This window comes from Ochlerotatus camptorhynchus, unplaced genomic scaffold, assembly GCF_037179485.1.
Source record: "Ochlerotatus camptorhynchus isolate MF236.1 unplaced genomic scaffold, CSIRO-AGI_Acam_v1.1 ptg000261l, whole genome shotgun sequence".
Taxonomy (NCBI): Eukaryota; Metazoa; Arthropoda; class Insecta; order Diptera; family Culicidae; genus Ochlerotatus; species Ochlerotatus camptorhynchus.
Window position 1 is genome coordinate 1208499 of NW_027040751.1, and position 26289 is coordinate 1234787.

General features: G+C 39.4%; 1 protein-coding gene across 6 annotated transcripts in view; it reads right to left on the bottom strand.

The window, feature by feature from the left end:
• pum (pumilio) overlaps nucleotides 1–26289 on the bottom strand; it is a 375688-nt gene that overhangs the window by 290180 nt on the left and 59219 nt on the right. For all 6 annotated transcript variants that reach the window (XM_065226777.1, XM_065226774.1, XM_065226776.1 and 3 more), the window contains 2 exons: nucleotides 1499–1731; nucleotides 1291–1426 (listed from right to left, as the gene is read on the bottom strand). In XM_065226777.1, the coding sequence (XP_065082849.1) occupies nucleotides 1291–1426; nucleotides 1499–1731 (369 nt within the window). The remainder of the gene's footprint in view (nucleotides 1–1290; nucleotides 1427–1498; nucleotides 1732–26289) is intronic.

Sequence of the window (26289 nt, forward strand, 5' to 3'; positions counted from 1 at the left end):
TTTGGCATACACGGAAATAGGTTGGCATGATCCACATAGACACTGCAAATTTGTGTGGGCATATTTCGATACTACAGATATTGAATTAGATTGGGTGATCTAGTAGAAAAATAATCTCATCTCCAGAATGATTTCAGAACCTATAACATCTTGTATATGTAGCAATAGGTCAGGTACAATCCACATTGACACTTTGAATCTGTTTGGACATATTTCGATACCACAGACATTATTGGAGTCTTGGTTTATATAGTAGAAAAAATCAACTGAACTCCAGGACGATTTGGAGAACCTAGAATATCCGGTATACATGGCATTTACTCGCATATATACAATTTGTTTATGATTTTACAACGAAAAATGCTATGTTCACCTGAAAAAAAAGGAAAATGACTTGCATTGGACAGACCTCAGGGAATTTCCGTGTAAATCCGGTGTGACCTATTGAATTGAGATCATTTCTCGATTATTTACACGGTGTTTGGTTTGAACCGGTAAAAAATTGAGAGCCAAATGAACAACAAATTGATGACAGCAAAATAGTCCGGGACGGAAAGGTTACAATGAATTCCACAATTTTTGTGACAGCACATCAATCCCTTCGTGATTTTCGCGACATTATTTAATGTTTCCGCGATTTTCGCGACTGAAAATTCAAACCCGCGACAAATCCGCGAAAATCGCTAAATCCGCGAAATTCGCGAAATTCGCGAAATCCGCGCCTGTTGTAACAGCCCTGGAATTATCTTGGAGTTTTTCTTTAATTTCTTCTAAAACATTTTTAGGAATTATCCTTAAAAATATCTAGAAATTCTTTTCTGCCCTTGAAATTATACTCGGAATTTTCTTAAAACTTTTCACACAATCACTTTGAAATTGTACCCTCATAATTTGATTCCCTTGGTATTTTCAGCTGGAATTCTCTTCACAATCGCCAATCAATTTTCCACAGAGCTACTTAAAAAATCCTGTGAACTCACATAATTACATGGAGTTCTCGATTCAGCCGATCAATTAAGTTCCAACCAATAGGACTGATTTACCTGATGTATTATGGAATCTTTTAAGGTTTATGAGTCACTTTTAGAAAACCCCCCGGATACCCTCAAGTATACAGCGACGAGTACTATATGCTTACGTCTCCTAAAAGGATGTTCTCAATCCTGATTAAACAAGGACATAAGAATACCTACAGAATAAACAACTTCTTCATAGTCAGCACCCAGTGGTTTTTGAATTCTTTGTCTGAAAACGAACATTTCCTTAATCCTTCCCATCTTACACACTTACCTTGTCATTATCATCGAATTTCAATCCCTTAAATCGAGGTTCTAAACTAGCAAGCGGGCTTTCCTTGTTCGTTGGCGATCCACCGAGGACGTATTCTACCATTTTTACACCGAGTCCTCCGGTGGAATCCCGTGGGCTAAAAACCGTAACACAATTCCAAGATTAGTTTGATCTGCGGGAGAAAGTCCATATTTCAGTGGCACTCTACCTTAAAATTCCTGTCGATCCAGTCGGATTCGTGTCCGGCGCGTGTGGAAAAATGCGCCTCGAGGCCAGTATTGCATCGCCCTGCGACGACCAGGTGGAATCACGCCACACCTGATGATCGGTGGTTCCATGCAACTGTAGCGGCGCCAGTGGCCCGGTGGCACCCCCGGTTGCCACTTTGACATCATTGCTGCCTCCTTTCTCCCAGAGTTTCTTCGTTGCCGATGTGGTGATCTGGAAAAAAAAGAAAAAATGGTAATCGTATTAATATTGCGCGTTGAACTTTTGAACTCGTTATTGGGGGGAAATTTCGCGGTAATGATCTGACCCCGTCCATAGCTTCGAATTGTTCGAAAGTCAATTTCCGAAATAACCATGTAACAGCAATGCCACTGACGTCATTGGAGAAGTTGGAAGCAGCAACCAGCGAGAAAAATAACAACCACTAGAGGCGGAACAAAGATGGATCGAAAACAGAGAGATAAATTGGCGCTCGGCGCAGACCGAACATACGACCCAAAAAAAAAAATTGGCGGTTCCACCAACACTGATCTATCCACAATTGAGCAGCAAACAACCTCGCAGCAAACGGCGACGAAGGTGGTTTCATGCAAATTACGATCGGTAAGTTCTGTTGTTGTAAGCCATCCACACAAGCATCCTCAAGCATCATAGAGCAGTGTAGACGAGGAAGGTACTCTTTTCTAGAACACCTTCACGCTGCCTGCCGCCCAACCGTCCGTCGTCTATAATTATTTTAATTTCTTGCTATGGCTTGTGTCCTATTCTTTTACTTTCCGATGGACGCTCCGCGTTATTGAACGCTGCACGCGCATAACAAGAAAGTTAGGAAGGTGGCTCCAAGAAAATGGCATAGGTGTGTTGAGGGGATGCACAGAAAGGGGCAAAACTCAAATTCGTCATCATCGACATCCGACTCTCCGACATCAGAAAAAAAAATAAAGAAAACGATCACCCTCTTAACCGAGCGATCATCTGCAAATTTCCCATGCAACCGCAACAACAACAACAACAACAGAAACAAGGTAGCATCAAGCCGTCTGCCGGTACATATACTCTTCGGCCAAAGTAGCCGCCGTCGCCGCCACCAACCACCGGTGGTAATCGACGTAAATGAGTGATCCAATCACGCTTGATCGTTGTGGTGGTGGTAATGGTGGTAGCAATTCAAGAGCTGTTCCGTGCTCTCGTCAGTTCAAGTTCAATCGTAATAGTGCGAAAAGAGTGAGCTGGGAAATCAAAACGAAAACTAGAAACTGTATGAGAGAGAAACGGAGGAAAACATAGAATTACAAACGATGAAAATAATCCCCTCCCACAGCCGACACCACCGCCGTCGACACCCCCGTCATCATCAGACCCCTTTTGCACGATGTGAGCTTGCGAGTCTTATTTCTACATGCCCTGCTCCGGTGGCACAAAAAAATAGCAGCACACAAGCAATCATACTGGTTGAAATTTGTGCGTGATGCTGTATGGAATCAAACTGTATCTAGCAGAGTAACTCTCGCTGGTTGTCAACAGGCGGAAAGTGCATGCGGTTTAATGTGACAATGATTTAGGATCCATTTAACCAACCGCGACCAGGGGTGGGTATACGGAACATTTGAAACATTGACACCGATCATCATGCGATTAAATGAATATATAATTTAGGAAACTTCGGTTTTAGAAGGAAAGTAAGTCAATCAAAATTTATTTTGTCAAAGAGCTTGAAACCGTTTCGTTGCAATGTTATTGTCTGTTGACATTTATGATGGCCACTGAATTTAAGAAATTAAACCTCAGTTTTTTTCGGTGCACAACATATTTCTCCCGGTTTTAACAATACCTAAATATGGTGAAAAATAATACCGGCATGGTATGGCCAACGATGCGTGAACTTTGCAGCCTCCCGGGGTATGGTAGTTCGAAGTACCTTTTTCCCCCGCAAGGATATCCACAAAGCCACCTGGAGATCACCTGACCAACACACAGAAAACCAAATCGATCACGTTCTAATCGACGGGAAATTCTTCTCCGACATTATCAACGTCCGCACGTACCGCAGTGCGAACATAGATTCGGACCACTACCTAGTTGCAGTATGCATGCGCTCAAAACTCTCGACGGTGCATAACACACGTCGAAGTCGAACGCCACGACCCAACATTGAGCAACTACGGGACACCGGAGTTGCCCAGGACTACGCGCAGCAGCTGGAAGTTGCACTACCCACGGAAGAGCAGCTTGGCGCAGCTTCTCTTGAAGATGGCTGGAGGGACATCCGTTCAGCCATAGGTAGTACTGCTGTAGCGGCACTAGGTACTGCAATCCCGGACCGAAGAAATGACTGGTTTGACGGCGAATGCAAACTGTTAGTAGAGGAGAAGAATGCAGCACGGGCGAGAATGCTGCAACACCGCACGAGATTGAATGTGGAGCGATACAGACAAGCGCGGAACAGACAAAACTCGGTTTTCCGAAGGAAGAAGCGTCAGCAGGAAGATCGAGATCGCGAGGCGATGGAAAATCTGTACCGCGTAAACGACACACGGAAGTTCTACGAGAAGCTAAATAGTTCGCGCAAAGGCTACGTGCCGCAAGCCGATATGTGCAAGGACTTGGACGGTAACCTTCTCACGAACGAGTGTGAGGTGATTGAGAGGTGGAAGCAGTACTATGACGAGCACCTCAACGGTGAAGCAGCAGAAAACGAAGGTGGCACGGCAACAGACCTTGGAGCACGCGCAGAAGACGACAGGCTACCGGCCCCTGATCTTCAAGAAGTTGAGGAGGAGATCGGTCGGCTGAAGAACAACAAAGCAACTGGTGTAGATCAACTACCAAGTGAGCTATTGAAATACGGTGGTGAAGCACTGGCTAGAGCGCTGCACTGGGTAATTGCCAAGATTTGGGAGGAGGAGATATTACCGGAGGAGTGGATGGAAGGTGTCGTATGCCCAATCTACAAAAAGGGCGACAAGTTGGATTGCTGCAACTACCGCGCGATCACACTGCTGAGCGCCGCCTACAAGGTACTCTCCCAAATTCTATGCCGCCGTCTGTCACCATATGCAAGAGAGTTCGTGGGGCAATACCAGGCGGGATTCATGGGTGCCCGCGCTACCACGGACCAAATTTTCGCGATTCGGCAGGTTCTGCAGAAATGCCGCGAATACAACGTGCCCACACATCATTTGTTCATCGATTTCAAATCCGCATACGACACAATCGATCGAGATCAGCTATGGCAGATTATGCACGAGTACGGATTTCCGGATAAACTGACGCGATTGGTCAAGGCGACGATGGATCGAGTGACGTGCGTTGTTCGAGTATCGGGGACACTCTCGAGTCCCTTTGAATCTCGAAGGGGGTTACGGCAGGGTGATGGACTTTCGTGTCTGCTGTTCAACATCGCGTTAGAAGGTGTGATCAGAAGAGCTGGGATAGACACGAGTGGCACGATATTCAGGAAGTCCATCCAGCTCCTTGGTTTCGCCGATGACATTGACATTATGGCACGGAACTTTGAGATGATGGCGGAAACGTACATCAGACTGAAGGCTGAAGCTAGACGGATTGGACTTGCCATCAACGCATCAAAGACAAAATATATGAAAGCAAGAGGTTCTAGGGAAGACAATGTTAGCCTCCCACCCCGAGTTCAGATTGACGGTGACGAAATCGAGGTGGTCGATGAGTTCGTGTATTTGGGCTCACTGGTGACCGCCGAAAATGATACCAGCAGAGAAATTCAAAGACGCATTATGGCAGGGAATCGTGCCTACTTTGGACTCCGGAGGACGCTCCGGTCGAATAAAATTCGCCGCCGCACGAAGTTGACTGTCTACAAGACGCTGATTAGACCGGTGGTCCTTTACGGCCACGAGACCTGGACTATGCTCGTGGAGGACCAACGCGCCCTTGGTGTTTTCGAACGGAAGGTGTTGCGTACCATCTACGGTGGAGTGCAGATGGATGACGGAACGTGGAGGAGGCGAATGAACCACGAATTGCACCAGCTGCTGGGAGAACCATCCATCGTCCACATTGCAAAAATTGGGCGACTACGGTGGGCTGGGCACGTCGTAAGAATGCCGCACGACGACCCAGTGAAAATGGTTCTAGAAAGCGACCCAACAGGAACAAGAAGAAGAGGCGCGCAGCGGGCAAGGTGGATCGACCAAGTAGAAGGCGACCTGCGGACCCTTCGCAGACTACGAGGCTGGCGAACTGTGGCCATGGATCGAGTAGAGTGGAGACGACTTCTTCGGACAGCAGAGGACAACAAGGCCTTAGCCTGATTGGTAAGTAAGGTAAGTAATGGTATGAACAACAGTTGTCGCTAGAAAAAAAGTAATGGTATTTTATTTAAATAAAAAAAACGAAACAAACAAAATCGCAACAAATTGTCATATTGTTCTACAATTGGATTTTTATGGGAATACGAAATTTAAAAATCATGGCCAAGAGAGCCATTCGACTAGAAGTGCCGGTGGTGTAGTGGTAAGCGTGATTATCTCTCACTCCAGTAGGCCTGTGTTCAATCCCAGTCGGCGCCGTCGGGATGTTCTGAGGCATAACACCTCTGATCACGCCTGCCTTCGAAAGGGAAGTAAAGCCGTTGGTCTCCGGTTCATGAGTTGATGGGTCGATAGGTAGGGTCCAGGTGTGGGAGCTGCCTCCCTGGCGTCGGTAACATTGCTGCTCAGCACGGAAAACAAGATCGACGGAAAACAAATCACAGAAAATAAAAAAGAGCCATTGCGTAAATGAGATGTCCGAGAAATTCTGTAAATTTCAATTAAAATTTTCCGGGAAAATTAACCACCCTGAATTTGTTGAAATTTTTATTAGTTCACACAATCATCTACGTGATGGAGTCTCGTCAATCCAAGCAGCGACCTCGCTTCTATTAGCATTTTCTCAGCGTCACGCACACATATGACGTGTTTGTTTGATTGCATATATTTACTGCTGCTTTTCTCATTCCAATCGACAGAATTGTCCAAAACTGTTTGAAAGCGGTTTTGCAACGCCCTAAACTTCTCAGGTGAGTGTAACTATTCCAGGGTGTCCATTCAACCGGGAAAACCGGGAAAAACCGGGAATTTGGATTTACCTGGAAAAAAAACCGGGAAAAATGCGGGAAAACCCAAATTGCACCGGGAAAGATCATATATACTCATCCCAAGTAAAAATTTTGATTTTACATTAGTTTTGTTGGTCATTATTTGGTCTTCAAGAATCCTTTAAACTTTTAAAATTGTAATGTTACTTGGAATCAATCAACTTTACAACACATAGGGGAATTTACGTATTCTCGGCAACCTAAGCAGCGACCTTCTTTCTATAGCCTTTTTTTCTAACGAACGCACACATATGCAAAATTGGTTTGTTTACAATCTTTTACTGCCAGCTGCTCTAACAATTTCAGTCGAAAGAATTGTCAAAAACTGTTTTGAAACGCTTTTACAAAGCTCCAATCTTCTCTAGTGAGAGCGAGTATTGTCGGCAACCAGTTTTTCTTCGGCAACCGTTCCATTTGAACTGCATGTAAATCTGCTGTTCTATTATCGGCAACTCGAAATCAGCTACAATTTGTAGTGCGTGTGTTTCATTTCAAGAAAACCTTGCTAGATTGCTTTTGCTCAGTGGTAAAAATATAGTCAAATTGAAGCTGAAAGCATAAAGAATCGTTTGCATGCATTCAGCGAAGTGTTTTCGTAAGAAAATCCAGTGAAAATAGTGTTTCAATTTGGGTTGCCGAAAATAGTCTGGCATGCCGAAGCCGTCATTTCCCCTACATCATTATATTCTCTTACTTACAACTTTCATATTATTATTTTCTCTCACTCGCAATTTGTTCGTTCCCAGATCGTGTGTCGTTGTTCCTACTACGATAGCTAAATTTATAGAATTTCATATGGTGTCATATGGTGTCATTGCTTGAATTCTTTTGCTACAGTTTTCCTAGTGAAGTAGTTCTAGTATAAAGGCTGAGCGAGACATATCCTGTCACGAAGCTAGTTCTAGATAGAGAAGCAGATTCAAGCCGTCTCAAACTACTTGCAAACTCCGATCATGCTTGGAATGCAAATGTTCGACACCATAGAGATAAATTAAACATTAATTTGTGCACTTTGTGCTAACCAGATACCAAGATTAGGACATCTTTGAATACTGAGGTTAGTCTGTAAAACATAAAGATTTGAATCCATACCTCTCACTCCAAAATCATGAGTTCAAATCTCACCCGGATAAAGCACGAATGATCCGAGAGTGTGAAAATTACTATAAATAAAAAAATACTTTCCTTGAAATTTTGCTGAGCATTCTCAAATCATCCTCTTGGAATCCTGTAAAGATTCTTTTAAGAGTATTTAAAAAATCATCATTCGAATTTCCTTGAATTTCTCTTCTCAATTCCAATCCCCAATTGAGAATAACATAATTTGAACCTACTACATATTAAATACTGTATTCTTTAGGGTCAACAGGTAAGCGAAATAATAATTTATGCTTCAAGTAAGGATTTGTGTTTTATCATGCGATGAAACTTGTGACGGTACTTGGGATATTTTACCATATTTAACTGGTTCAATTAAACTGGGAAAACTAGGTTAGACATCTGAAGAAAAAAACCAGAAAACAGGTTTTTAAATTCTTAAATAGAATGGCCAGAGTGCATTTATTTCAAGTCAGATATCTTCTAGAAAAATAAGGATATTCAATTTTTTTTTCCATTGTCTATGATCTTCTGAGGTTTCGAAAAAAAAACTCTGGTTCCGATATCTCTTCGTTATCTTGAAAGTTTTCCAAGCCTACTTTCCAAGCGGTAGAGATTTTTTTCAAATACCTGAATTTCAATAAATCTTTTGAAGGCCGGAAGCTTTAGTATCGGCAAACATCGAAAAATCATGTAGTAGAATCTTCTTTTTTTCAGAAGTTCTTTTCCAAGCCCACCAAATTATATTTTCTACAAATCCGGAATCAGCAAATTTCCAATCCCAGATTTAAGGTGTTTAAAATCATGAAATATTTTCTATACTTTAGAATCATTTAATGTTTCTCGGACTGTGAAATTACATTCTAACATATCGTAAATTATTCTACGCTTTCTTAATTTGTTTGAATTAAAGATAACGAATTACTATGTACCAGCATTAAAAAAAAATCCAATATCTCTAAAATGTATACCAGAATCTTACAACTTTTTTGAAGATCGAGATTTTTCGAGAAAATTTTTGGTACGATCCAGAACACTTGTCTAGGTTCCAGAGATATGAAAATTTGTTTATGTTTGAAGTATTACAGAAGTTTCTATATTCGAGATCTTTAAAATTGCTTGTCTTAAAATTGACGAATTCGTCCAAGACGTTGCATTTTTCTCTGTGCCTAATTTTTTTTTGCAATTTCAAGATTTCCTAAAAAATTTGTAAAATGCTCATGGTGATTTAAGAATTTATAATATTTATCAAAGCGGATCGCATTCCTACGACAAATTAGATTCATATCTTTTATATCTTTCCGATCAATAAATACTATCAATACTATTGTATAACCCACTACCAGCCCTGCATATTGTAGAGGAATTCTACTGACAAAATTTTATCATTGTATCTAAAGGATTATTTTTGAACGCCTGTTTTGTTTAAGGTATATTTTTTTTAAGAAACCGGGAAAAAAACCGGGAATTGAAAAATGAAATTTGAATGGCCACCCTGACTATTCTCGACAGCCTCTTTTTCTTCGACAACTTTTCCATTTGAACTGCGCGTTAATCACATATGTTAACGTACTGTTCTATTATCGTCCACTCGAAATCAGGAGTGCGTATGTTCCATTCAAAGAAAAAACTGGCATAACATGATTGCTCAGTCGTAAAAATGTAATCAGATTGAAGCTGAAAGATTAAGAAATCGTTCGAATACATTCAGTGAAGTGGTTGATAGGAAAATACAGAGAAATTAACGCCTAATTTTTAGTTGTCGAAAACAGGCAATGTGTACTGAAGCCGACATGTACCCTATCTGTGGGCAAAATTTCCTAAAAAAATATCGAACGTGAAATTTTTTCGAAATCTGAGAAAATTCTAAGAACTCAGACGTAAACAAATTGACAAGATTTTTTTTCACGACCCATTTCGTTCCGCTAAGGGGCTGTCCATAAACTACGTAGACAGTTTAGAGGGGGGGGGGACAATTATCCACGGCCCATACAAATTTTAAATTTTTTGTATGGACAATTGTCTACGCAGGGGGAGGGGGGGGGGCAAGAATCTCAAAAAAACTGTCTACGTAGTTTATGAACAGGCCCTAAGTGGCACACGAAAAAATATCCAAGATTGATTTTTTTTTTTTAATACTACGACTAAAGTTTCGACAACACTTCTTCAAAATATAGTCATCCATTTGCGCATCTCGAGATTCTTCGGCCAACACATCAACTCATTCATTCGCATGTTGATCCTTCAGTCACGTTCGGTCATCTGCTTCTCACCCATGTAAACCGATCAACTCCGTATATGTTGAGCGAGCTAGCGTCGAATGTGTTTTTGCAGTGCAAAGCAAAATACATCGTACTTCTCGCCTACAAACGTGTGACAGCCCGAAGTCTGCAAGAACACTGAAACCGTCATAGACGACGATATAAATATAGGGGAAAGTGCGGCGCGATAGACGCCCTTACGAAAGTTGAATAAAATTCCACAATTTTGACCAGAAAATATTTTTTTCTATAATCCTACAGAAGCTTCAGGGGTTGATCCTATGCTTGGGGAAAAATCACGCGAACCTGTTTAAATTCATAATTCAAAGAAAATTTAAATTTTTCAGGCACAATTTTCTATTTATGGGGTAAGAACCAGACAACACCAGTATAATCGTAGTCAGAGGTGTTAAATGTCATAGAAATTGTGTGGGGAAAAATATCACGACATTTTTTCCCAAATGTTTACAAAAAAAAAGTTTGGCTACAACCTCTGATCGTTGCCATTAATAGCTTTTTTGACGTAAATAAGTAGTGTAAAGTCCGTATTGGGATTTTTTTGCAAGGTTCATTAAAATTATACAACAATCTTTCAATAAACTTAATGAAACTTTACTTGAAGCTAGATTTTTTTCCAATAATTTGAACTTTTATCATAAATTAGTCTTAACTGTGCTAAACTACCATGACCAACTCGATCAATTTTGTTGCATTGCTGTGTATGAAAGGGTATGTAATTAATTTTAGGCATTGTTACCCGATTTCATTGATGCTGCTCATCTTGCCGCATTCATTATAAGATTTATGAATCTTTATAATATAATTTTTTAAAGTAAATTTGAATATGGCACCTCCACACAAGATTGAAAAAGAGTAACTCAGGGCTGATAGCAGTGTTAAGCAATAAAAACAGTGAATTAGTGACTAAAATCATTTAAAAAAGTGACCAAAATCATTTTAAAAAGTTACCAAAATGTGACTTAAACATGAACAAAAAACTTCCAGAAATAGAATCATGCAAATTGATTTGCCAGTCATCCAAAAAAGGTAGACATTGATTTCCTCTCTGTACGTATTCGTCTAAAGTTTATATTGCAAGATCTTGCACAACTAGATTAAAAACTGTGTAACACGACTTTCAATAACAGAGATATTTTACCATATTTGAAATTATTTTGGACTCCTGAATTAAAGTCTAGAATAAATCTATTCTCTAACACGTCACGCGTTTTAGATATGAACTATGATAATCTTTATGCGATCTGCGAACTTGCATCACGAAGGTGCTCCGCGTTTGCTTAGTTACCTAATAAGAAGACATTGCCTAATTATTTCATTTTCATTTTCATTTTGCAGCGTTTGGTGGGGCAATGGGAGCGCAAGTCAATCCAAAGCCGAGGATAAAGGACGGGTAATGGCTGAATAGTCTATGCGGACCACTTGAACGCCATGGGAAAAGGAAGGGATTGAAGAGGCCGGTTATTGGGGGGTTTTGAGGAAATGACACATAGTGATGCTAAATGTAAAGAAACCGAAAATCCATCTCCCACTGATTCATCCTTTCACATATATACCAAATTGATATTATAAAGCAATAATCAAAATAAATAGACAATACATGAAAAGGCTCGTTTCCAGTTGCTTTAAAGGCTAGTTGCCTCCCTAAACGGACTCTCCGCATCCTAACTCTTCTGTTAATCCACTTAATGCTACTAGGCTATCTAAATTTTCTTATTTAAGTTCGTTTGATGATTATGATATCTCTAGTCTAATTTAATAAATAATTGAAATCTCTAATCTACCTACCATGCTTTATTAAGTACCTGCACTTGTGAATGTAATCTAAAATTTAACGTGTTTCAAGTTGTTTTTGACTTTGACCTATATTTAATATATATTAGTTCGTCCCAGGTGACACCTTCAAGTGACTAAAATGCTTCACTTTGAAGTTAGTTTCCTAGCTGATTTTTAAATTACATAGGGTATATGCTTCAACTACGCTCACACGTTTCCACTATGTCGCACCACAAAAAACGTATGGTTATGTCACAATAGAAGCACGCCACAGTGGAAATCCCGAGCCATAGTTCAAACACTTATCCCAAACCAAAATGAAGCACATATAAGATTAGTTGCAATGTACAAAAATGGTGTTTAACATTGTTCCCTGAGTAATACCTCAATGAAAACAACAACGAAAGCTTGTCACGCAAGTAGAAGGAGCACACTGTTGGGCACTTTCTGAAATATTTCAATAGTATAATTCCCTTACAAACCCAAATAAATCTATCTGCGAAAAAATAAACAAAATAAGAGTGATTTGCGGCAAAACCCGCCAGTATCGCACCCAACGTCAGTGCCTATACGTTAGCGTACTAAAACGCGGCTTTCGAATAAAGGAGTAACAAGTGTGATACTATCACTTCAGGCTAGAACTTTGGTTCTCTTATGCAATGGTTCATCAGAGAGGGAAAGCTCAGTAATCCTCATCGCATGCTCATGACGCTATTCTGTCACGCCATGAGCCAACGATGCCGGACCTAAACCAACCGTCTCCAACGCTCCACTATGAAGCATAAGATTAGGTCCGCCCACCAACGTCCAGGTTAAAAAACTAGCCAAGGGGAGGGAAGAAGACATTGCCTAATTATTAGAACTATTCCCGAAATGAGGAATGAAACGTCGAGATAGCGTGTTAAAATATTAAATGACATAGATATCCAGATCTAATTTTTGAATTACTGAAAAAAAAAACAGAATTCTTCTACACCAAGAGTTGATGTTCATTCTACTGGGCCGAACATCTACTGGACCGAACAAGACTGAATGAGTCGTTAGGTCGTCTTGGGACAGGTACCATAGTTTCATTAACCTATGATCCTAATTTCCCGCATTTTTCAAAAATACAATTCAAATGTATAATGGAAACATTTTAAATTGAGCTAGAAATTCTAATAGGTATTATTGACTAGTGTAAAGGAAAATATGATTTAAAAAAATATTACAACATCTTGAGAAAACTATTTTAATTCAATTATTTATAATACTTGCTAGGAATTGCCTGAAGAATTCTCCTGAAAATTCACTTGGAGTTCACCTCAGAATTGACTTAATATTATCCTGAAATTCTCATGGAATTATCTTAGGAATATTTTTTTTAGTTCTGCTAGGAAATCCCAAAAATTCGTCGAAATGCTGCTGGGATTCTACTTTAATTATCTAAAAACCGGAATATCCTTAGAATACTCCTCGAAATCCACTTGAAATTTAGCTCACAATTTTCTAAGGATATTCCTAAGAAATCCGTTGGAATTATTCTTAAAATTCTAATTGAATATATGTTGGAATTACCGTTGAATTTTGCTCATTTTCTTGGTATTCAATTCACAACTATGAAATTCTTATCTGAAAAATTACTTGCAGTTTTGCTTAGATTTCTCCACAAAATTTTTCAGAACCCTCTTGAAATTTTTGACCGAGTTCGAGTTCGAACCTCAACGATAGAAATCATACTCATATTCAATTGTAATCCTATGATTTTTTTGAAAACTCACATGGAAATATGTTTCGGATTCTTTTTGTCCCAGAATCTTCTTTAAATTATCCTCAGAATGTCATATTTTGTATTATCTTGAAGTTCTCCTCAGAATGATCATGGTGTAATCCTCCTTTTCGTTCTAATGTTCTCATAATTCCTTAAGAATTAGAGTCAAAAGCTGTCCTACTCAAGGTTGCCTTGGAATTCTACTCAGAATTACCTACAAAACTAGAGTTCTAGGACATTGAAAATAATCCAAGGGTAAAATTGTATGGACATTGACAAGAATAAAAATTTAAACTCATCAGGTACATGAACTGGGTGAAAGGTGAAATTTTAGAAATGTGGATTCAAATTTAACTCAAACCAATCAGTAGATTAATTATATATAAAACCAAAAGCTACTTATTGATGAAGTGTTTGATTTTAGTTACAATAAGGTTCTTATAGTTGTTTATTGATTTATTCGATAAGGCTCAAACGAATTAACTTTACAGAGCCGAGGATTCTTGGTCACTATACAATACATCAATTATAGTCAAAATGTACAACACAATAAACATTTTATCTTCCTTTATCAAATAAGCCTACTCCACCAGAACGGGAGCCACTTCCAGTGGTTTCATTGTATGGCAGATTCGCCAACGGGGGTCAGAGCGCTTCCATTGCAGCAATGGACGCAAAACGTGGTCAGCACTCACACACTCATCACTAAACGGTTGCTTTCCAAAGTCGACGACGCATCGACCGAAAGAACTGCTGATGAAGAACAATGAGGAGGACCACACAATGGTTGCTGCCGAGAAAACAGACGATCAACAACAATTTAACATCCAACTTTCCGTATTTAAAGTTCCAGAGCTTTACAGAGCTTAGCAGGATTATATTTAAGTTGAAGTTATTCTTTCAAAAGAATTTATTTTTATAGAGTTAATCTAAAATAAATTCGAGTTTATCTTTGGGAGTGCCATAAATTTTCTTTAGGGGGAGGTAGCTCATCGATTTTTCCGGTTCGCCTCCTAGCATCGTGCTATAGGTACCAGGCGATACCTAGGTAGTTGGTCGATAGCTCGATGACGTCATTTCGTTGGCGTCTGCAATGGGAAATTCTCATAGCAGGCGTTGACGATGGGACGTTGTCGAGTTGTTGAATAGCAACTATCGTGGTAACTCACCGATTACCTGTCGATCTGACAAATTTGGAAAGACGTCTGCATTGAATTGTCTCATATAATAATATTCCGCCCACTATATCACAAGAAATTGCGAGTAGCTGAGTGGAATGGAGATAAGTTAAGCATTGGGTACAGGACCAAGTCTCCCCTGGGTGGTGCCAAAAGATGAGCGCAATAGAATCATCAAGTTGCCATAAGGCACGGAATGAGACTATTGCATGGCTGGGTAGTCAAAGTCTTCCATACGTTAGTCATTTCAGGTGGATTAGAACAGGTTTAGGTTTAGGGTGGGCGTTGGCCAGATTTGGATTTTTCAGATATAATCCTAAATAGGACCTAGATTATTTAATACACTAGTAACCTCAACTTCTGTCACAATGTTTCATTGTGACTAATCAACACTCAATGGGTAAAATATCAAATTTGCGGTAAATTTGAAAAAAAAGGTAACTTGGAGTGTAGAGTGCACTGCCCACTGGACGATTCTGAAGCCTGAACAATATATATAGATGCATTCATACCATTGGCATTTTGTATTTGAGATAAGACAGAGACAGGATGCGGAGGGCCCGCTTAGGGGGAGCGTAACCCATGTTATGGCTTCCATTTATTAAATAGTTCAGATAGGCTGGAAATGATAGGTTCATCGTGAGAAAATGTACCATATGGTGCCTGTTCACTGATCAAAATTAGATTGAAATCGTCAGGCCCTACCCTGTAATAAGGGGATTAACGATGATTTGTCAAGTTTCATTTTGCATTTGCATATAATTGTAAGTTTAGGTTTGCTTTTGTAATTGTAAGATAGATAGTTTGGCTCAATTGAAACATTGAGTTGTATAAACTTGACGAATCATACCTCTAAAATAGTAGTAGTTACAGTGCCGCATTATCTAACAACCACTGCCTGCAACTAATGTTGGAGGGGTCAGCAGGGCTGATTACGGATCAAAACTAACATAACTCTAACACTGAAATGATCCCGAAACTAACGCTCATTCATTGCACTTTGAGTCATAAAGTAGTTTTATTTATTTTCCTACTAATCTATCTACACACTTAGTTTTTTCTACAGAGCTCGGCGGGGAGGGGGTTTTGCTGAGATCTCGGCGGGAGTGACATTTGATTGCTGAGTATCGGATTATGCCTTTTCTAATAATCTGCCTACGTTTCTTTTCTTTGTTATCTACTTTATCCCCTTTTTATTTTTCTGCTCTTCTTTCCTCTTCTCTTCTTTTGTTTTGTTTGTTTACATATAACTAATACTAATACCTCCTTGTTTTCTCTCTAATTTGTCTACTATGTCCCACCATCACGATGTGAGATGAGCTACCGTACATGGTACACGCTCATATACACTCCCAAAATAGTATGCCGCAAGTAAGTATATCACAGAGGCAACTAAAGATCCAGAAACGAAAACCGATAACGCTGAAGATAATGAGCTGTGGTGATTTATATGACTAAATAGTATTATTTATTTATACTAACCTAAACACAACGTGGGGTGACCCAAATCCAAACGATCACTAACCAAAATAATAGACTTATCTTTTTTCAGCAGCACTACACCAGCCAGCAAAGTTCAACAATCCATCGTTGCTTATGCCTTTGTTGTTGTTTGGAACCAGTTTTGCGAGGTAGGCGACGATTGTGCGTATTTCTCGCGTAACTTTTGAAAAGAGCCTATTTAGAGCCTGAACAATACGTAAAGAGCAAATTGAAACATTGAACGTCGCGTGAAAGTGGAACTTAATGAAGGCCTATAAGTACTTTTTCGTAGTTTTTAGTTTTCGGATTTGAAAGATCGTCGGTTACAGTGGCCTGCTTACTGAGCAGAAAAACGTGGTCCCAGGTCCTTACATATCAAAGAGATTTATGGTAAAATCGCTTGTGTATCGTGTATTTTGCGAAACTCGTTGTTGTCGTTGGTTCCGGGTTTGAATGGATACAAAAATTTGAGCAACGGTATTATGTGATATGAGGGGCTCGGTGGCCTTAGAGCAACCGTTTTTGCTTACTGAGCAGAACATCATGAGTCTAATCTCAGGCCCATCCACATTCAAGATTCGTCAATCGTTTTATTTGTTAATATGACTACATGGTAATAACAGCAACTTGGTGATTAAAAAGGTGCTCGTCTGCCTAGTGGCAAACGTTTTTGCTTACTGAGCAGAAGACCGTGGGTTTAACCCCAAGCTCCTTCGCGTTATATGATCGTTAGGACATCAATTCAGCTTATCGTTTACCAAAACGAACCCTGCTGCAAACCCAACCCTCTTATCCAACATCCCAGTGATTCCTCGTGGAAATGCAGAGGTGTTCTCGGCTTCCATCAAAGCGAGTGTCATGTCAACACAATCCTTCCCATTCCTTTCTTGACATGTGTTCGGGCGCGGCCGGCGCTGGTATTGCCTAATTTAAGATCACCAGTTTTTACACATTGAGGATGATTGCTAGTCCCAAGCATCGTCTATTGGTTCTCTGTGTAATTACAGCTGATCTGGCAATAACAGAGTAGCAACCGTGGGCGGTCAATCAAGCTCAAGCTCAAGCTCAAGCTCAAGGGAGTGCCATAAATTTTCTTTATAACAGTGCAAATTCTCTGCAGAACACTAAAACAATCATCAAATTCGTCCTTAGATTCTTTTTGAATAATAAACTTTTTTAAAGAATTCACCTCCTTAGAAATTCCCATACTGTTCACCTCGAGTTCTTATAAATTTTTAATCTGAATCGTCTTGGAGTTCTTCCTTAAAATTATCTGGAGCTGCTTTTCAAGTAGTTCCTAGTCCAAGTTGTACCCGAGAAATTGTTCACAGGGCTACTTAAAAAAACACTGATCTCACACAATTGACTTGGAGCTCTAGTCATAACCCTAGTATACTATCCATAATCGCATATCAGTCCCATCTTTGCTTGATTTCCAATCCATATGGGACTGATATGCGATTATGGGCAGTATAGTTCAACCCAAAACTCCCTAGAACTTTTTGTCCGAAGTACCTTGGTATTACATATCTCTAGAATCTTTTCTAAAATCTGTTCAAAACTGCTTTGGAAAAAGTTCTTTTAATTGAGCGGTTCCATATCATTAAAGCAACGAGTAATTTTCATCTTTTTTGATTTGCATGAAACCTTGCATACAAGTTTTTGGGGAGGAAAAACGCCGTTTTGCATACTTGGTTCGCCATTTTGAATCTAGCCTTACTTATGAGAAGGTCCTATGAAAAATGCACATGATATCTTCAAAAAATTGTATCTCGGAAACGGTTTGTCCGATTGGTTTGGTGTCTTGGGCGAAGTTTTAGACAATTGTTGGTGTTATATGGAGAAAATATGCACGGTAAAAAAAAGTTTGGTATTTGTGTTTTGAACTAAAATATAAATTTTCCCTTTAAAGTGACATGTCAATAATTTTTTTATTATCCTTATGTTATAGCTGATTAAAAATGCTATCTAGTGCACAGTAGGTTGTTCTGGAGAAAAATAGGTTACGATGAAAAAAAATGTTTTTTAAAAAAATACAATTTTCAAAAAAGCTATTAAGAAAAGTCAAAAAAGTTTGTCACCCTAATTTTATGAAAGTACATCAAATTTGCAAACAAAAAGTACTTCGGTAACATTTTTCTAAGATGCACCGTTTAGAAGATATTACTGATTTAATATTGTTTTTTTTTTGATAACTTAATAAGTTTTGGCCCTTTTCGGATGTACTCCGTGTTTTTCCGCCGCCATGGTGGACTGGTTCCAACAAAGACCATGTTTACAATCACCAACTGTACGTAGTACAGCTAACTGGTATCTGATTACCTGTATCTAATACTTGTTAGCACGTTTTCAGCACAACGCACCAAAAATCATTTGAAGAAATCATTGTTCCTGATAGTGGGATTTTGTAACTTGTTTTTCAAAATACTTTTAAGGCAGAGAATTTCACTCGAATCTTTAAGCTGTCAGTGTCATTTTAACTCAAAATTTTCCAATCTTTCCGAAAAAAATACTTTTGAAACTGGAAAAACACGGAGTACATCCGAAAAGGGCCAAAACTTATTAAGTTATCAAAAAAAACAATATTAAATCAGTAATATCTTCTAAACGGTGCATCTTAGAAAAATGTTACCGAAGTACTTTTTGTTTGCAAATTTGATTTACTTTCATAAAATTAGGGTGACAAACTTTTTTGACTTTTCTTAATAGCTTTTTTGAAAATTGTATTTTTTTTAAAAACAATTTTTTTCATTGTAACCTATTTTTCTCCAGAACAACCTACTGTGCACTAGATAGCATTTTCAGTCAGCTATAACATAAGGATAATAAAAAAATTATTGACATGTCACTTTAAAGGGAAAATTTATATTTTAGTTCAAAACACAAATACCAAACTTTTTTTTTACCGTGCATATTTTCTCCATATAACACCAACAATTGTCTAAAACTTCGCCCAAGACACCAAACCAATCGGACAAACCGTTTCCGAGATACAATTTTTTGAAGATATCATGTGCATTTTTCATAGGCCCTTCTCATAAGTAAGGCTAGATTCAAAATGGCGAACCAAGTATGCAAAACGGCGTTTTTCTTCCCCAAAAACTTGTATGCAAGGTTTCATGCAAATCAAAAAATACAAAAAATAAAAACTGGAAAAATTTCCCACTTGTTCGTGGAACCGCTCAATTGTTCTTCAAAGTAACTGTATCCTGAATATCTAGTCTTGAGATTTTTTAAAGAGAAGAAGAAGCACATTTTTTTTTCAATTTGGTTCACGATTTTAGCCCGGTGACATCGAATTTCCGGTATTTTCCGGTTATCCCGATTTCCCGGTCACCCTGATTATTTAATTTTGCAGTTGAATCTGCACTCCTCAAAGGTGCGAAATCGCAAATAAAAGTGTGCTTTGATGACGTATCGTCTTGGTTTCTTCTGGGTTCTTTTTCGTTCGTTAGTTTAATGAACTTCCAACTCAGAACTAAGCATAGTGTAGCACTGTTACAATTTTTTTTAACGAATTTTACATTGTATCAACATTATGTAACATTATATCACAGACAAACAGACATAAGTTATGATAACAGATAGCATATTTCTCGCTGAAAAACATCGTCGCTAAAATACTATCGCCATCTGTTGAGTGAGGCCTCCCTTAGCTCAGTCGGTAAAGGCGCAGCTACAAAGCAAGACCATGCTGGGGTTCCTGGGTTCGATTCCCAGTCCGGTCGAGGAATTTTTTCAGGTTGGAAAATTTTTCGACTTCCCTGGGCATAGATTGTACTTGCCACACAATTATACTAATACAAAAATGGCACAGGCTTTGAAAGCTCTCAATAACTGCATCTAGAACACTAAGTTGAGAGCACGCAATAAGCTTGAAATGCGAAGAAGATCTGTTGAGTGAGTGCACTATCATGGGTAGCATGATCAACATATTGTGGTAGTGTTTAAACGTCTAACACCAAGGTAGTTGACTATGAGCGTCACAATCCGAACATTGAGCCTCTGCTAAAATGTGTAACGGAAAATTGGCAATATTTGAAAAAAAAATTGCCCAGAAATCAGCGGCGTCGGTTGTGAAGTGGTAAGCGTGATTACCTCTCACCTGAAGAGGCCTGGGTTCAATCCCAGTCGGCGCCGCTGGGATGTTCTGAGGCATCACGCCTGATCACGCCTTCCTTCGACAGGGAAGTAAAGCCTTTGGACCCCAGTTTATGAGTTGATGGGTTGATAGGTAGGGTCCAGGTGTGGGAGCTGCCATCCTGTAGTTTCAAGTGGCGCCAATAGATTTGAAATTCGTCAATAAATTTCTGAGCTATGATTTTTTAAACATAGCAAGTTTGCCGTCACACATTTTACCGGATGCATCGTTTTCCAAGTGTTAATTGCTTATTTGATGAATAGTATGTGACCGTTATGTCCGTTTGTCTGTGATTATACTATTGCATAGGTAACCTTAGCTTATTATCAAAGCGGTTTACACACATTTCTACCAAATTAACTGTAAAAAGTTGTGGTCTAGAGATGATGCTCGTATTGCCCCATATGGCCGTCTTACTCCACTTTCCCCTAAGTAAGAATGTGCGCGATCAGCGAAAAAAGCGTCGTCTTCTAGTTTGACCGAATAGAGACATATGGATCCCTTCCCAGTGCGGCGTGTCCCGCGCAAAGCCATTGAACTCTTGCGCTCGTACGGGGAAAGAGGCGGTCGTCGGCCGTGTGTCCGTGACATAATTTACGAAAAGAAGCATAGAAGCTGCTGCCTTTGCAGGTATGAGAATCGCCCGGCGGAGAGCCGGCCCGATTCGCAACTTTAGCAAACAAGTTCTCCGCTGGCTGTGTAACCGGTGATGGTGTGGCGATTTTTGTCCGGCCTTGACTGGATCGCCTAGAAGCCAAACACCTTTTGTCAAAGCACATAGTATAGCGTTTTTCCTCTCCGTTTTGTGGTTCTTCCTTTTTTGTGCCTAGCTGCGAAGCGGGTGTTCGCCACCCTTCTCGTCTTCACCTGAACGTTGGATCATCCACACTGAGCGCGCAAAAAGTGGCCGACGCACAGTGGAGTAAAGAAAATAAAAACCCGATCAAAAGTCCAAAAATACAAATTGAAATTATTTTCTGTTGCAAAGTTTTATTTTAGAGCTATTCCCATTCAAAAGTATTGTTTACTCTCATTACAAGAGGTTAGAATCAACTGTATCTGAGCATTTCTATTTGTTAGTGTGTTTACGCTCGTATATCATGATTATATACGTCATGCAAGGTGCTATCGCGTGATTTTCAATCAAAGCAAATATGCAGACTTTTTAAGAAGGTTAAATAAGTCAATCTGTATATTTTCCGCTGCTACCATTTGAAAGTTCTATTCTACTTGGATATAATGGTGAAAGAAAACCTTCCGCAAATCCTTGGGCAAATATCCAATTTAAGTATTTTCTCCAGTTTTTGATAGAGTTACAGTATCAAGTCATGCACCACAAGTCATGGACAGAGGAATGTTCTGAAAGTACAATGGATACTAAATTGAGTATTTATTAGATTTATTTACAAAATCCTAAATGAATCATAATAGTATGATATCACTATGGCTTAGTCTGTACAATACTCTTCCAAATTCGTCTTATATTATTTGTTATAGATTCTTGGGGCATTTGTGACGGAAAAATATAACAAAATAGTTATGATCAGGTTTGACGTACTAAGTGCTCCACTGTGCGACGGCCGACGACCGGCTAAGGCCAAGGCGGATAATCAAAGGTGCCACACTCCTCCGTATTTACACTCCGTATTTATTCGCGAAATTTACATCACTTGCGTAGGAAATAAATTTGGCAAGGCATTTGTGACCAGCTTCCGGTCGTATGGAACACGTCCAAATCTGTCCAAATCCACCCATAAACTATTTTGTTTTGGCACTGTTTATGGCAAAATAGTGAACTTTTCATGAACATTAACGGCAAATAACTCACCAATACTAGCGGACCGTGAGTTCCAGCCCACCTGTGATTATCCGCCTTGGGCTAAGGCACCCTATAGACTGGATCTCTAATGGAGCATACAGCAGCAACGAGAACGAGAGAATTACCCTATTTGCACTGGTATCAGATGTTGACGGGGTTCGGTAGTATACCGTAGCGCGGTACTTCCATTTTGGTATCTTCGTTCGATTATGTACTACACCAACACAGGCACGCGAAGGAGGTGTTCTAGAGAGTTATGCTACCGCAGCGCTGCAGGGATTTACTCGAGCGCAGCAAGATTCTTTTTCCCTTTCGTTACCACCGTGTAGTATCGTGTAGCCTGAGTAATAATGTTGGACACAAATGGACAATGGATGTCCCGTGTGCCACAATTATCTGGCGATTGTAATCTACGAAAGCGTGATTTGTTGCTTTACTTGTAGAATTTGCTTGCATCGCTGCACAAAGCTTGAGCTCCAAACGTACACCCCCGAATCTTTCCAGAATGTTAACAATCAAATGTAGTGCATTTTATAACACATCATTCCCGAGCTATAGGTCTTTAACCTCGCCTGCCTCCACTGGCAAATACATATAAATCTCATCCAAAATTCCTTTCCTTTCACCGTAGGCCCGGAAAACAATCGGCACGAAGGCCTGCATTTTAATTCTAATTAATTCGTGGTCAACTCTCCCAGAACCGATTGCTTCTTCGTATGTTTGACGAGACAGGCCCGGCATCCAGCAATTTACCACCGAGAACGTGATTAACATTATTCTCGTTCCATCATCATTTCGCGCATAGCCCCACCCTCCACGTCGCCATTCAAGCAATCCACCGAGAACAAAACGGTTGCAGACCTTCCCACATCAAGAGTCGAGTGTAACTTTCACATATATCCAACCAAGAACATTCATTTTCATCAGACTTTTGTTTTTTGTTTCTCGCCACGGAACACGATGGTGTGTTGTTTGTTAGCTCCATGGGCGCAGCCAGAGGGGGTAGGGAAAAGTAAAAGATTCCATCATTTGTTGTGGGTTGGTGAATTTCGAAAGCTCTAAAGTTTACAGAATTATGAGAGTTTTTTTAAGGCTGAAAAACATCAGGTCGAATGGTGAAAAATGAGCAATAGAACTCTTTTTTAATCATTTGGCATAAGATCTAGAAAAAAAATAAGAGATCTCGGACTAAGAAACTATTACTAGGAAACGGGAAAGATTATTGGGATTCAAAAGAGCTTTGAAATTATTCATATCAGAAAAATGTAAAGGCTGCTCAGGCATAGGCTTACGAAAAATACCGAGAGATTTCTAAAATAAATTGCACTCCTCGTATTTTCTCATGAAAATACGAGAGCTTCTGAGTGCTTTATCTTTAAGATCTTTTGTCATCACCTTTGCATGGGTCCCATCTCATTGCTCGATTCCGGGCAATGAGAAGGCGGACTCACTTGCTAAGGTGGGCGCTATGCAAGGCGATATTTACGATCGACAAATCGTCTACAATGAATTTTTCTTCATTTATCGTCAACAGTCGCTCGCCAGCTGGCAAAATAAATGGAGTGAAGGAAGTTTGGGACGATGGCTATTCTCGATCATCCCTAAGGTGTCGAAGAGTCCTTGGTTCAAGGGGTTGGATGTGGGTCGAGACTTCATTCGTCTGATGTCTCGCCTCATGTCCAATCACTATTCGTTAAACGCTCACTTGTTTCGTGTTGGGCTGGGAGACAGCAATCTCTGTGAATGTGGACAAGGTTACCAAGACGCCGATCACATCCTTTGGTCTTGTGCTGAGCATCGTGGAGTCAGATCTGAGCTGTGCGATTCCCTTCGGGCTCGAGGTAGACAACCTAATGTTCCAGTTCGGGATATTTTGGCTAGACGTGATCTGGAGTTTATGAAACTCATATATGTTTACTTTAAGAATACTAACCTTAGATTGTAAGTTTGATTAACCTTGTGTTTAGTTTGTGTATTGTGCGTGTAGTTTTTTTTTAATGTTTGTTTTCAAGATGAATAGAAATAAGTTCATGTTTTAGGATTAATTAAATATTTGTATAATAAATCATATTTCAAACCTCCTTCTCCCTTTCCCCATCCAAAAAATTGTAAATCTCCACTAACCTCGAGACGACCGCGAGTAATCGGTTCAATTCCTTTAACTCTAGATTTAAGACATTATTCATGTATAATGCAAATGATAACTCGGCTCTGTAAAGTTTATTCGATTGAGCCTGTACAAATAAATTAATATAAAAAAAAAAAAAAATCCAAAATAAATTAACTAAGAAAGATGCTCAAAAAGTTTAATTTTGAAAAATGTCAATGATCCCGTATTTAAAAAGAAAAATCAACTTGAACAACTCGAATTTGAATTAATAGACCTTTTACCAGAATCCTTCATGAATGACTTTTGAGTTGGATTACGGTGCGTCGTGGTGATTATATTTTTTGTTCAAATTATTTCTAGAATATTTTTGATTGTTGCTCGAAATGTTCAAAATAAGGGGCCAAGCTGTGCTTACCCAAGTAACATTTTTTGTTTTTATCATGGTGTTGAAGAGGTTTATAAGGCTTAGAATGGACTTGAAGACCATAATAAAACCGGAAATATTGCTTGGGTATTTAATAAATTAAGAATTGTTTTCCGTATAATTTCCTGGGGTGTCGTTATCGTTAGTTCTTCTATAGGCTGTCTTGATATTTTCTGACCTTTGCGCTTTTAACGCCATTTTGGCCGGATTTGATTTTGCAGTGCTATTTGATCGTTTCTGAAAGCTACTATGACAGACCTCATGCCATTTAGACTTATTTTTGGTGGATTTGGGGAAGCTTACCGCTCCGACATAAAAATAATTTCGTTTTGATTTTTCTCAAGATATTGGAAAAAATCTAAATAAAAAATCACATTTTTTCTAATTTTTTTAAAGAAAATTCACGAGCAAAAAATTTTTTAAGTCATTATGGCGTAAATTTGGAGTCAAAAAACCACAAAACATCGACTTCGGTTTTTGCTGAGGGTTCAATTTTTTTTCAAGATGGGAAAGAAAAAAATATTTTTGCATGTAATTTTTGGCAAAAATCTAAAGAAGAAACTGATTTTCTTAGATTTTTGATAATTTTTCCCAATATTTTTAGAAAAATAAAAACGTGCCGAAAATATATTTTTTTTTATTTTCGGGCCGGTAAACTTCCCCTTAAGGCCATCGTTCGGACATTTTGAGCCGTTTGTCTGTGGTTTGTGTAGTTTTCCAAGAAACGTTCCGAAAATCCGGTGAAGGAAAGCGAATGTCGTAGAAAATCCAAGGATTTTCTTTTTCTAATGGTGAAAAATGTGTGTGGAAAAATGCATTCAACTTCAAATTATGTGATTTTTCCGGGTAAGTGGCATTTACTCCCATAGAGTTTGATACTACTGGCTATTTTTCCCGTCAGCGCATATGTGCACGCAAGGAAATGCTATCTTGCACCTATGTTTTCTCGGGGATTTCCCAAGAAAGGATACCATATTTGTACACCAAAATATTCTTCAGACTATGCAGAACATGATGGTATCCATAAAAATATGATTTTCAAAACTTTGTAGCGTGATTTTTCAATTTCCAAACCATACGCCAAACATTCTCGCTGTAAATTCGTCACGGACGTAGTAAAAAACTACAAGGAGCAGCCCTATGGGGTTATACGCAATGGTGACGTAGGACTACGTGGTCTTATATAATAAATCTCATTTGTTAACTGCAGCAGGAACTTGTGTTTTCTGTAGGAATAGGAATATGAGCAGAGTTCTCTCTGTTTATCTAGTATGACGCGCTTGACATAGATGGCCCACAGCGACTCACGAAGAGCTCTGATTCCTATCAATAGCGGTGCGGCTTCTTCCTCCTTCTATGGATGCTCATGTGGGCTGCAGCTCGCTGCTTGCAGGCAGCCTTCCGTTGTGTACTGGAGAACAATGCTCAACGCCACGTGCCGAAAGCACTGATGTTGCTGCTGACACCACCACACACGGTGGTTGGAACTGAATCCGATCAGCGGTTGAGGCCAGCCTTGATAGCTAGCTGCTTGCGGGGAGCCTTTCGTTGTGTACCGGAGAACACCACCACTCACCACGCGGTGATTGAATTAACAT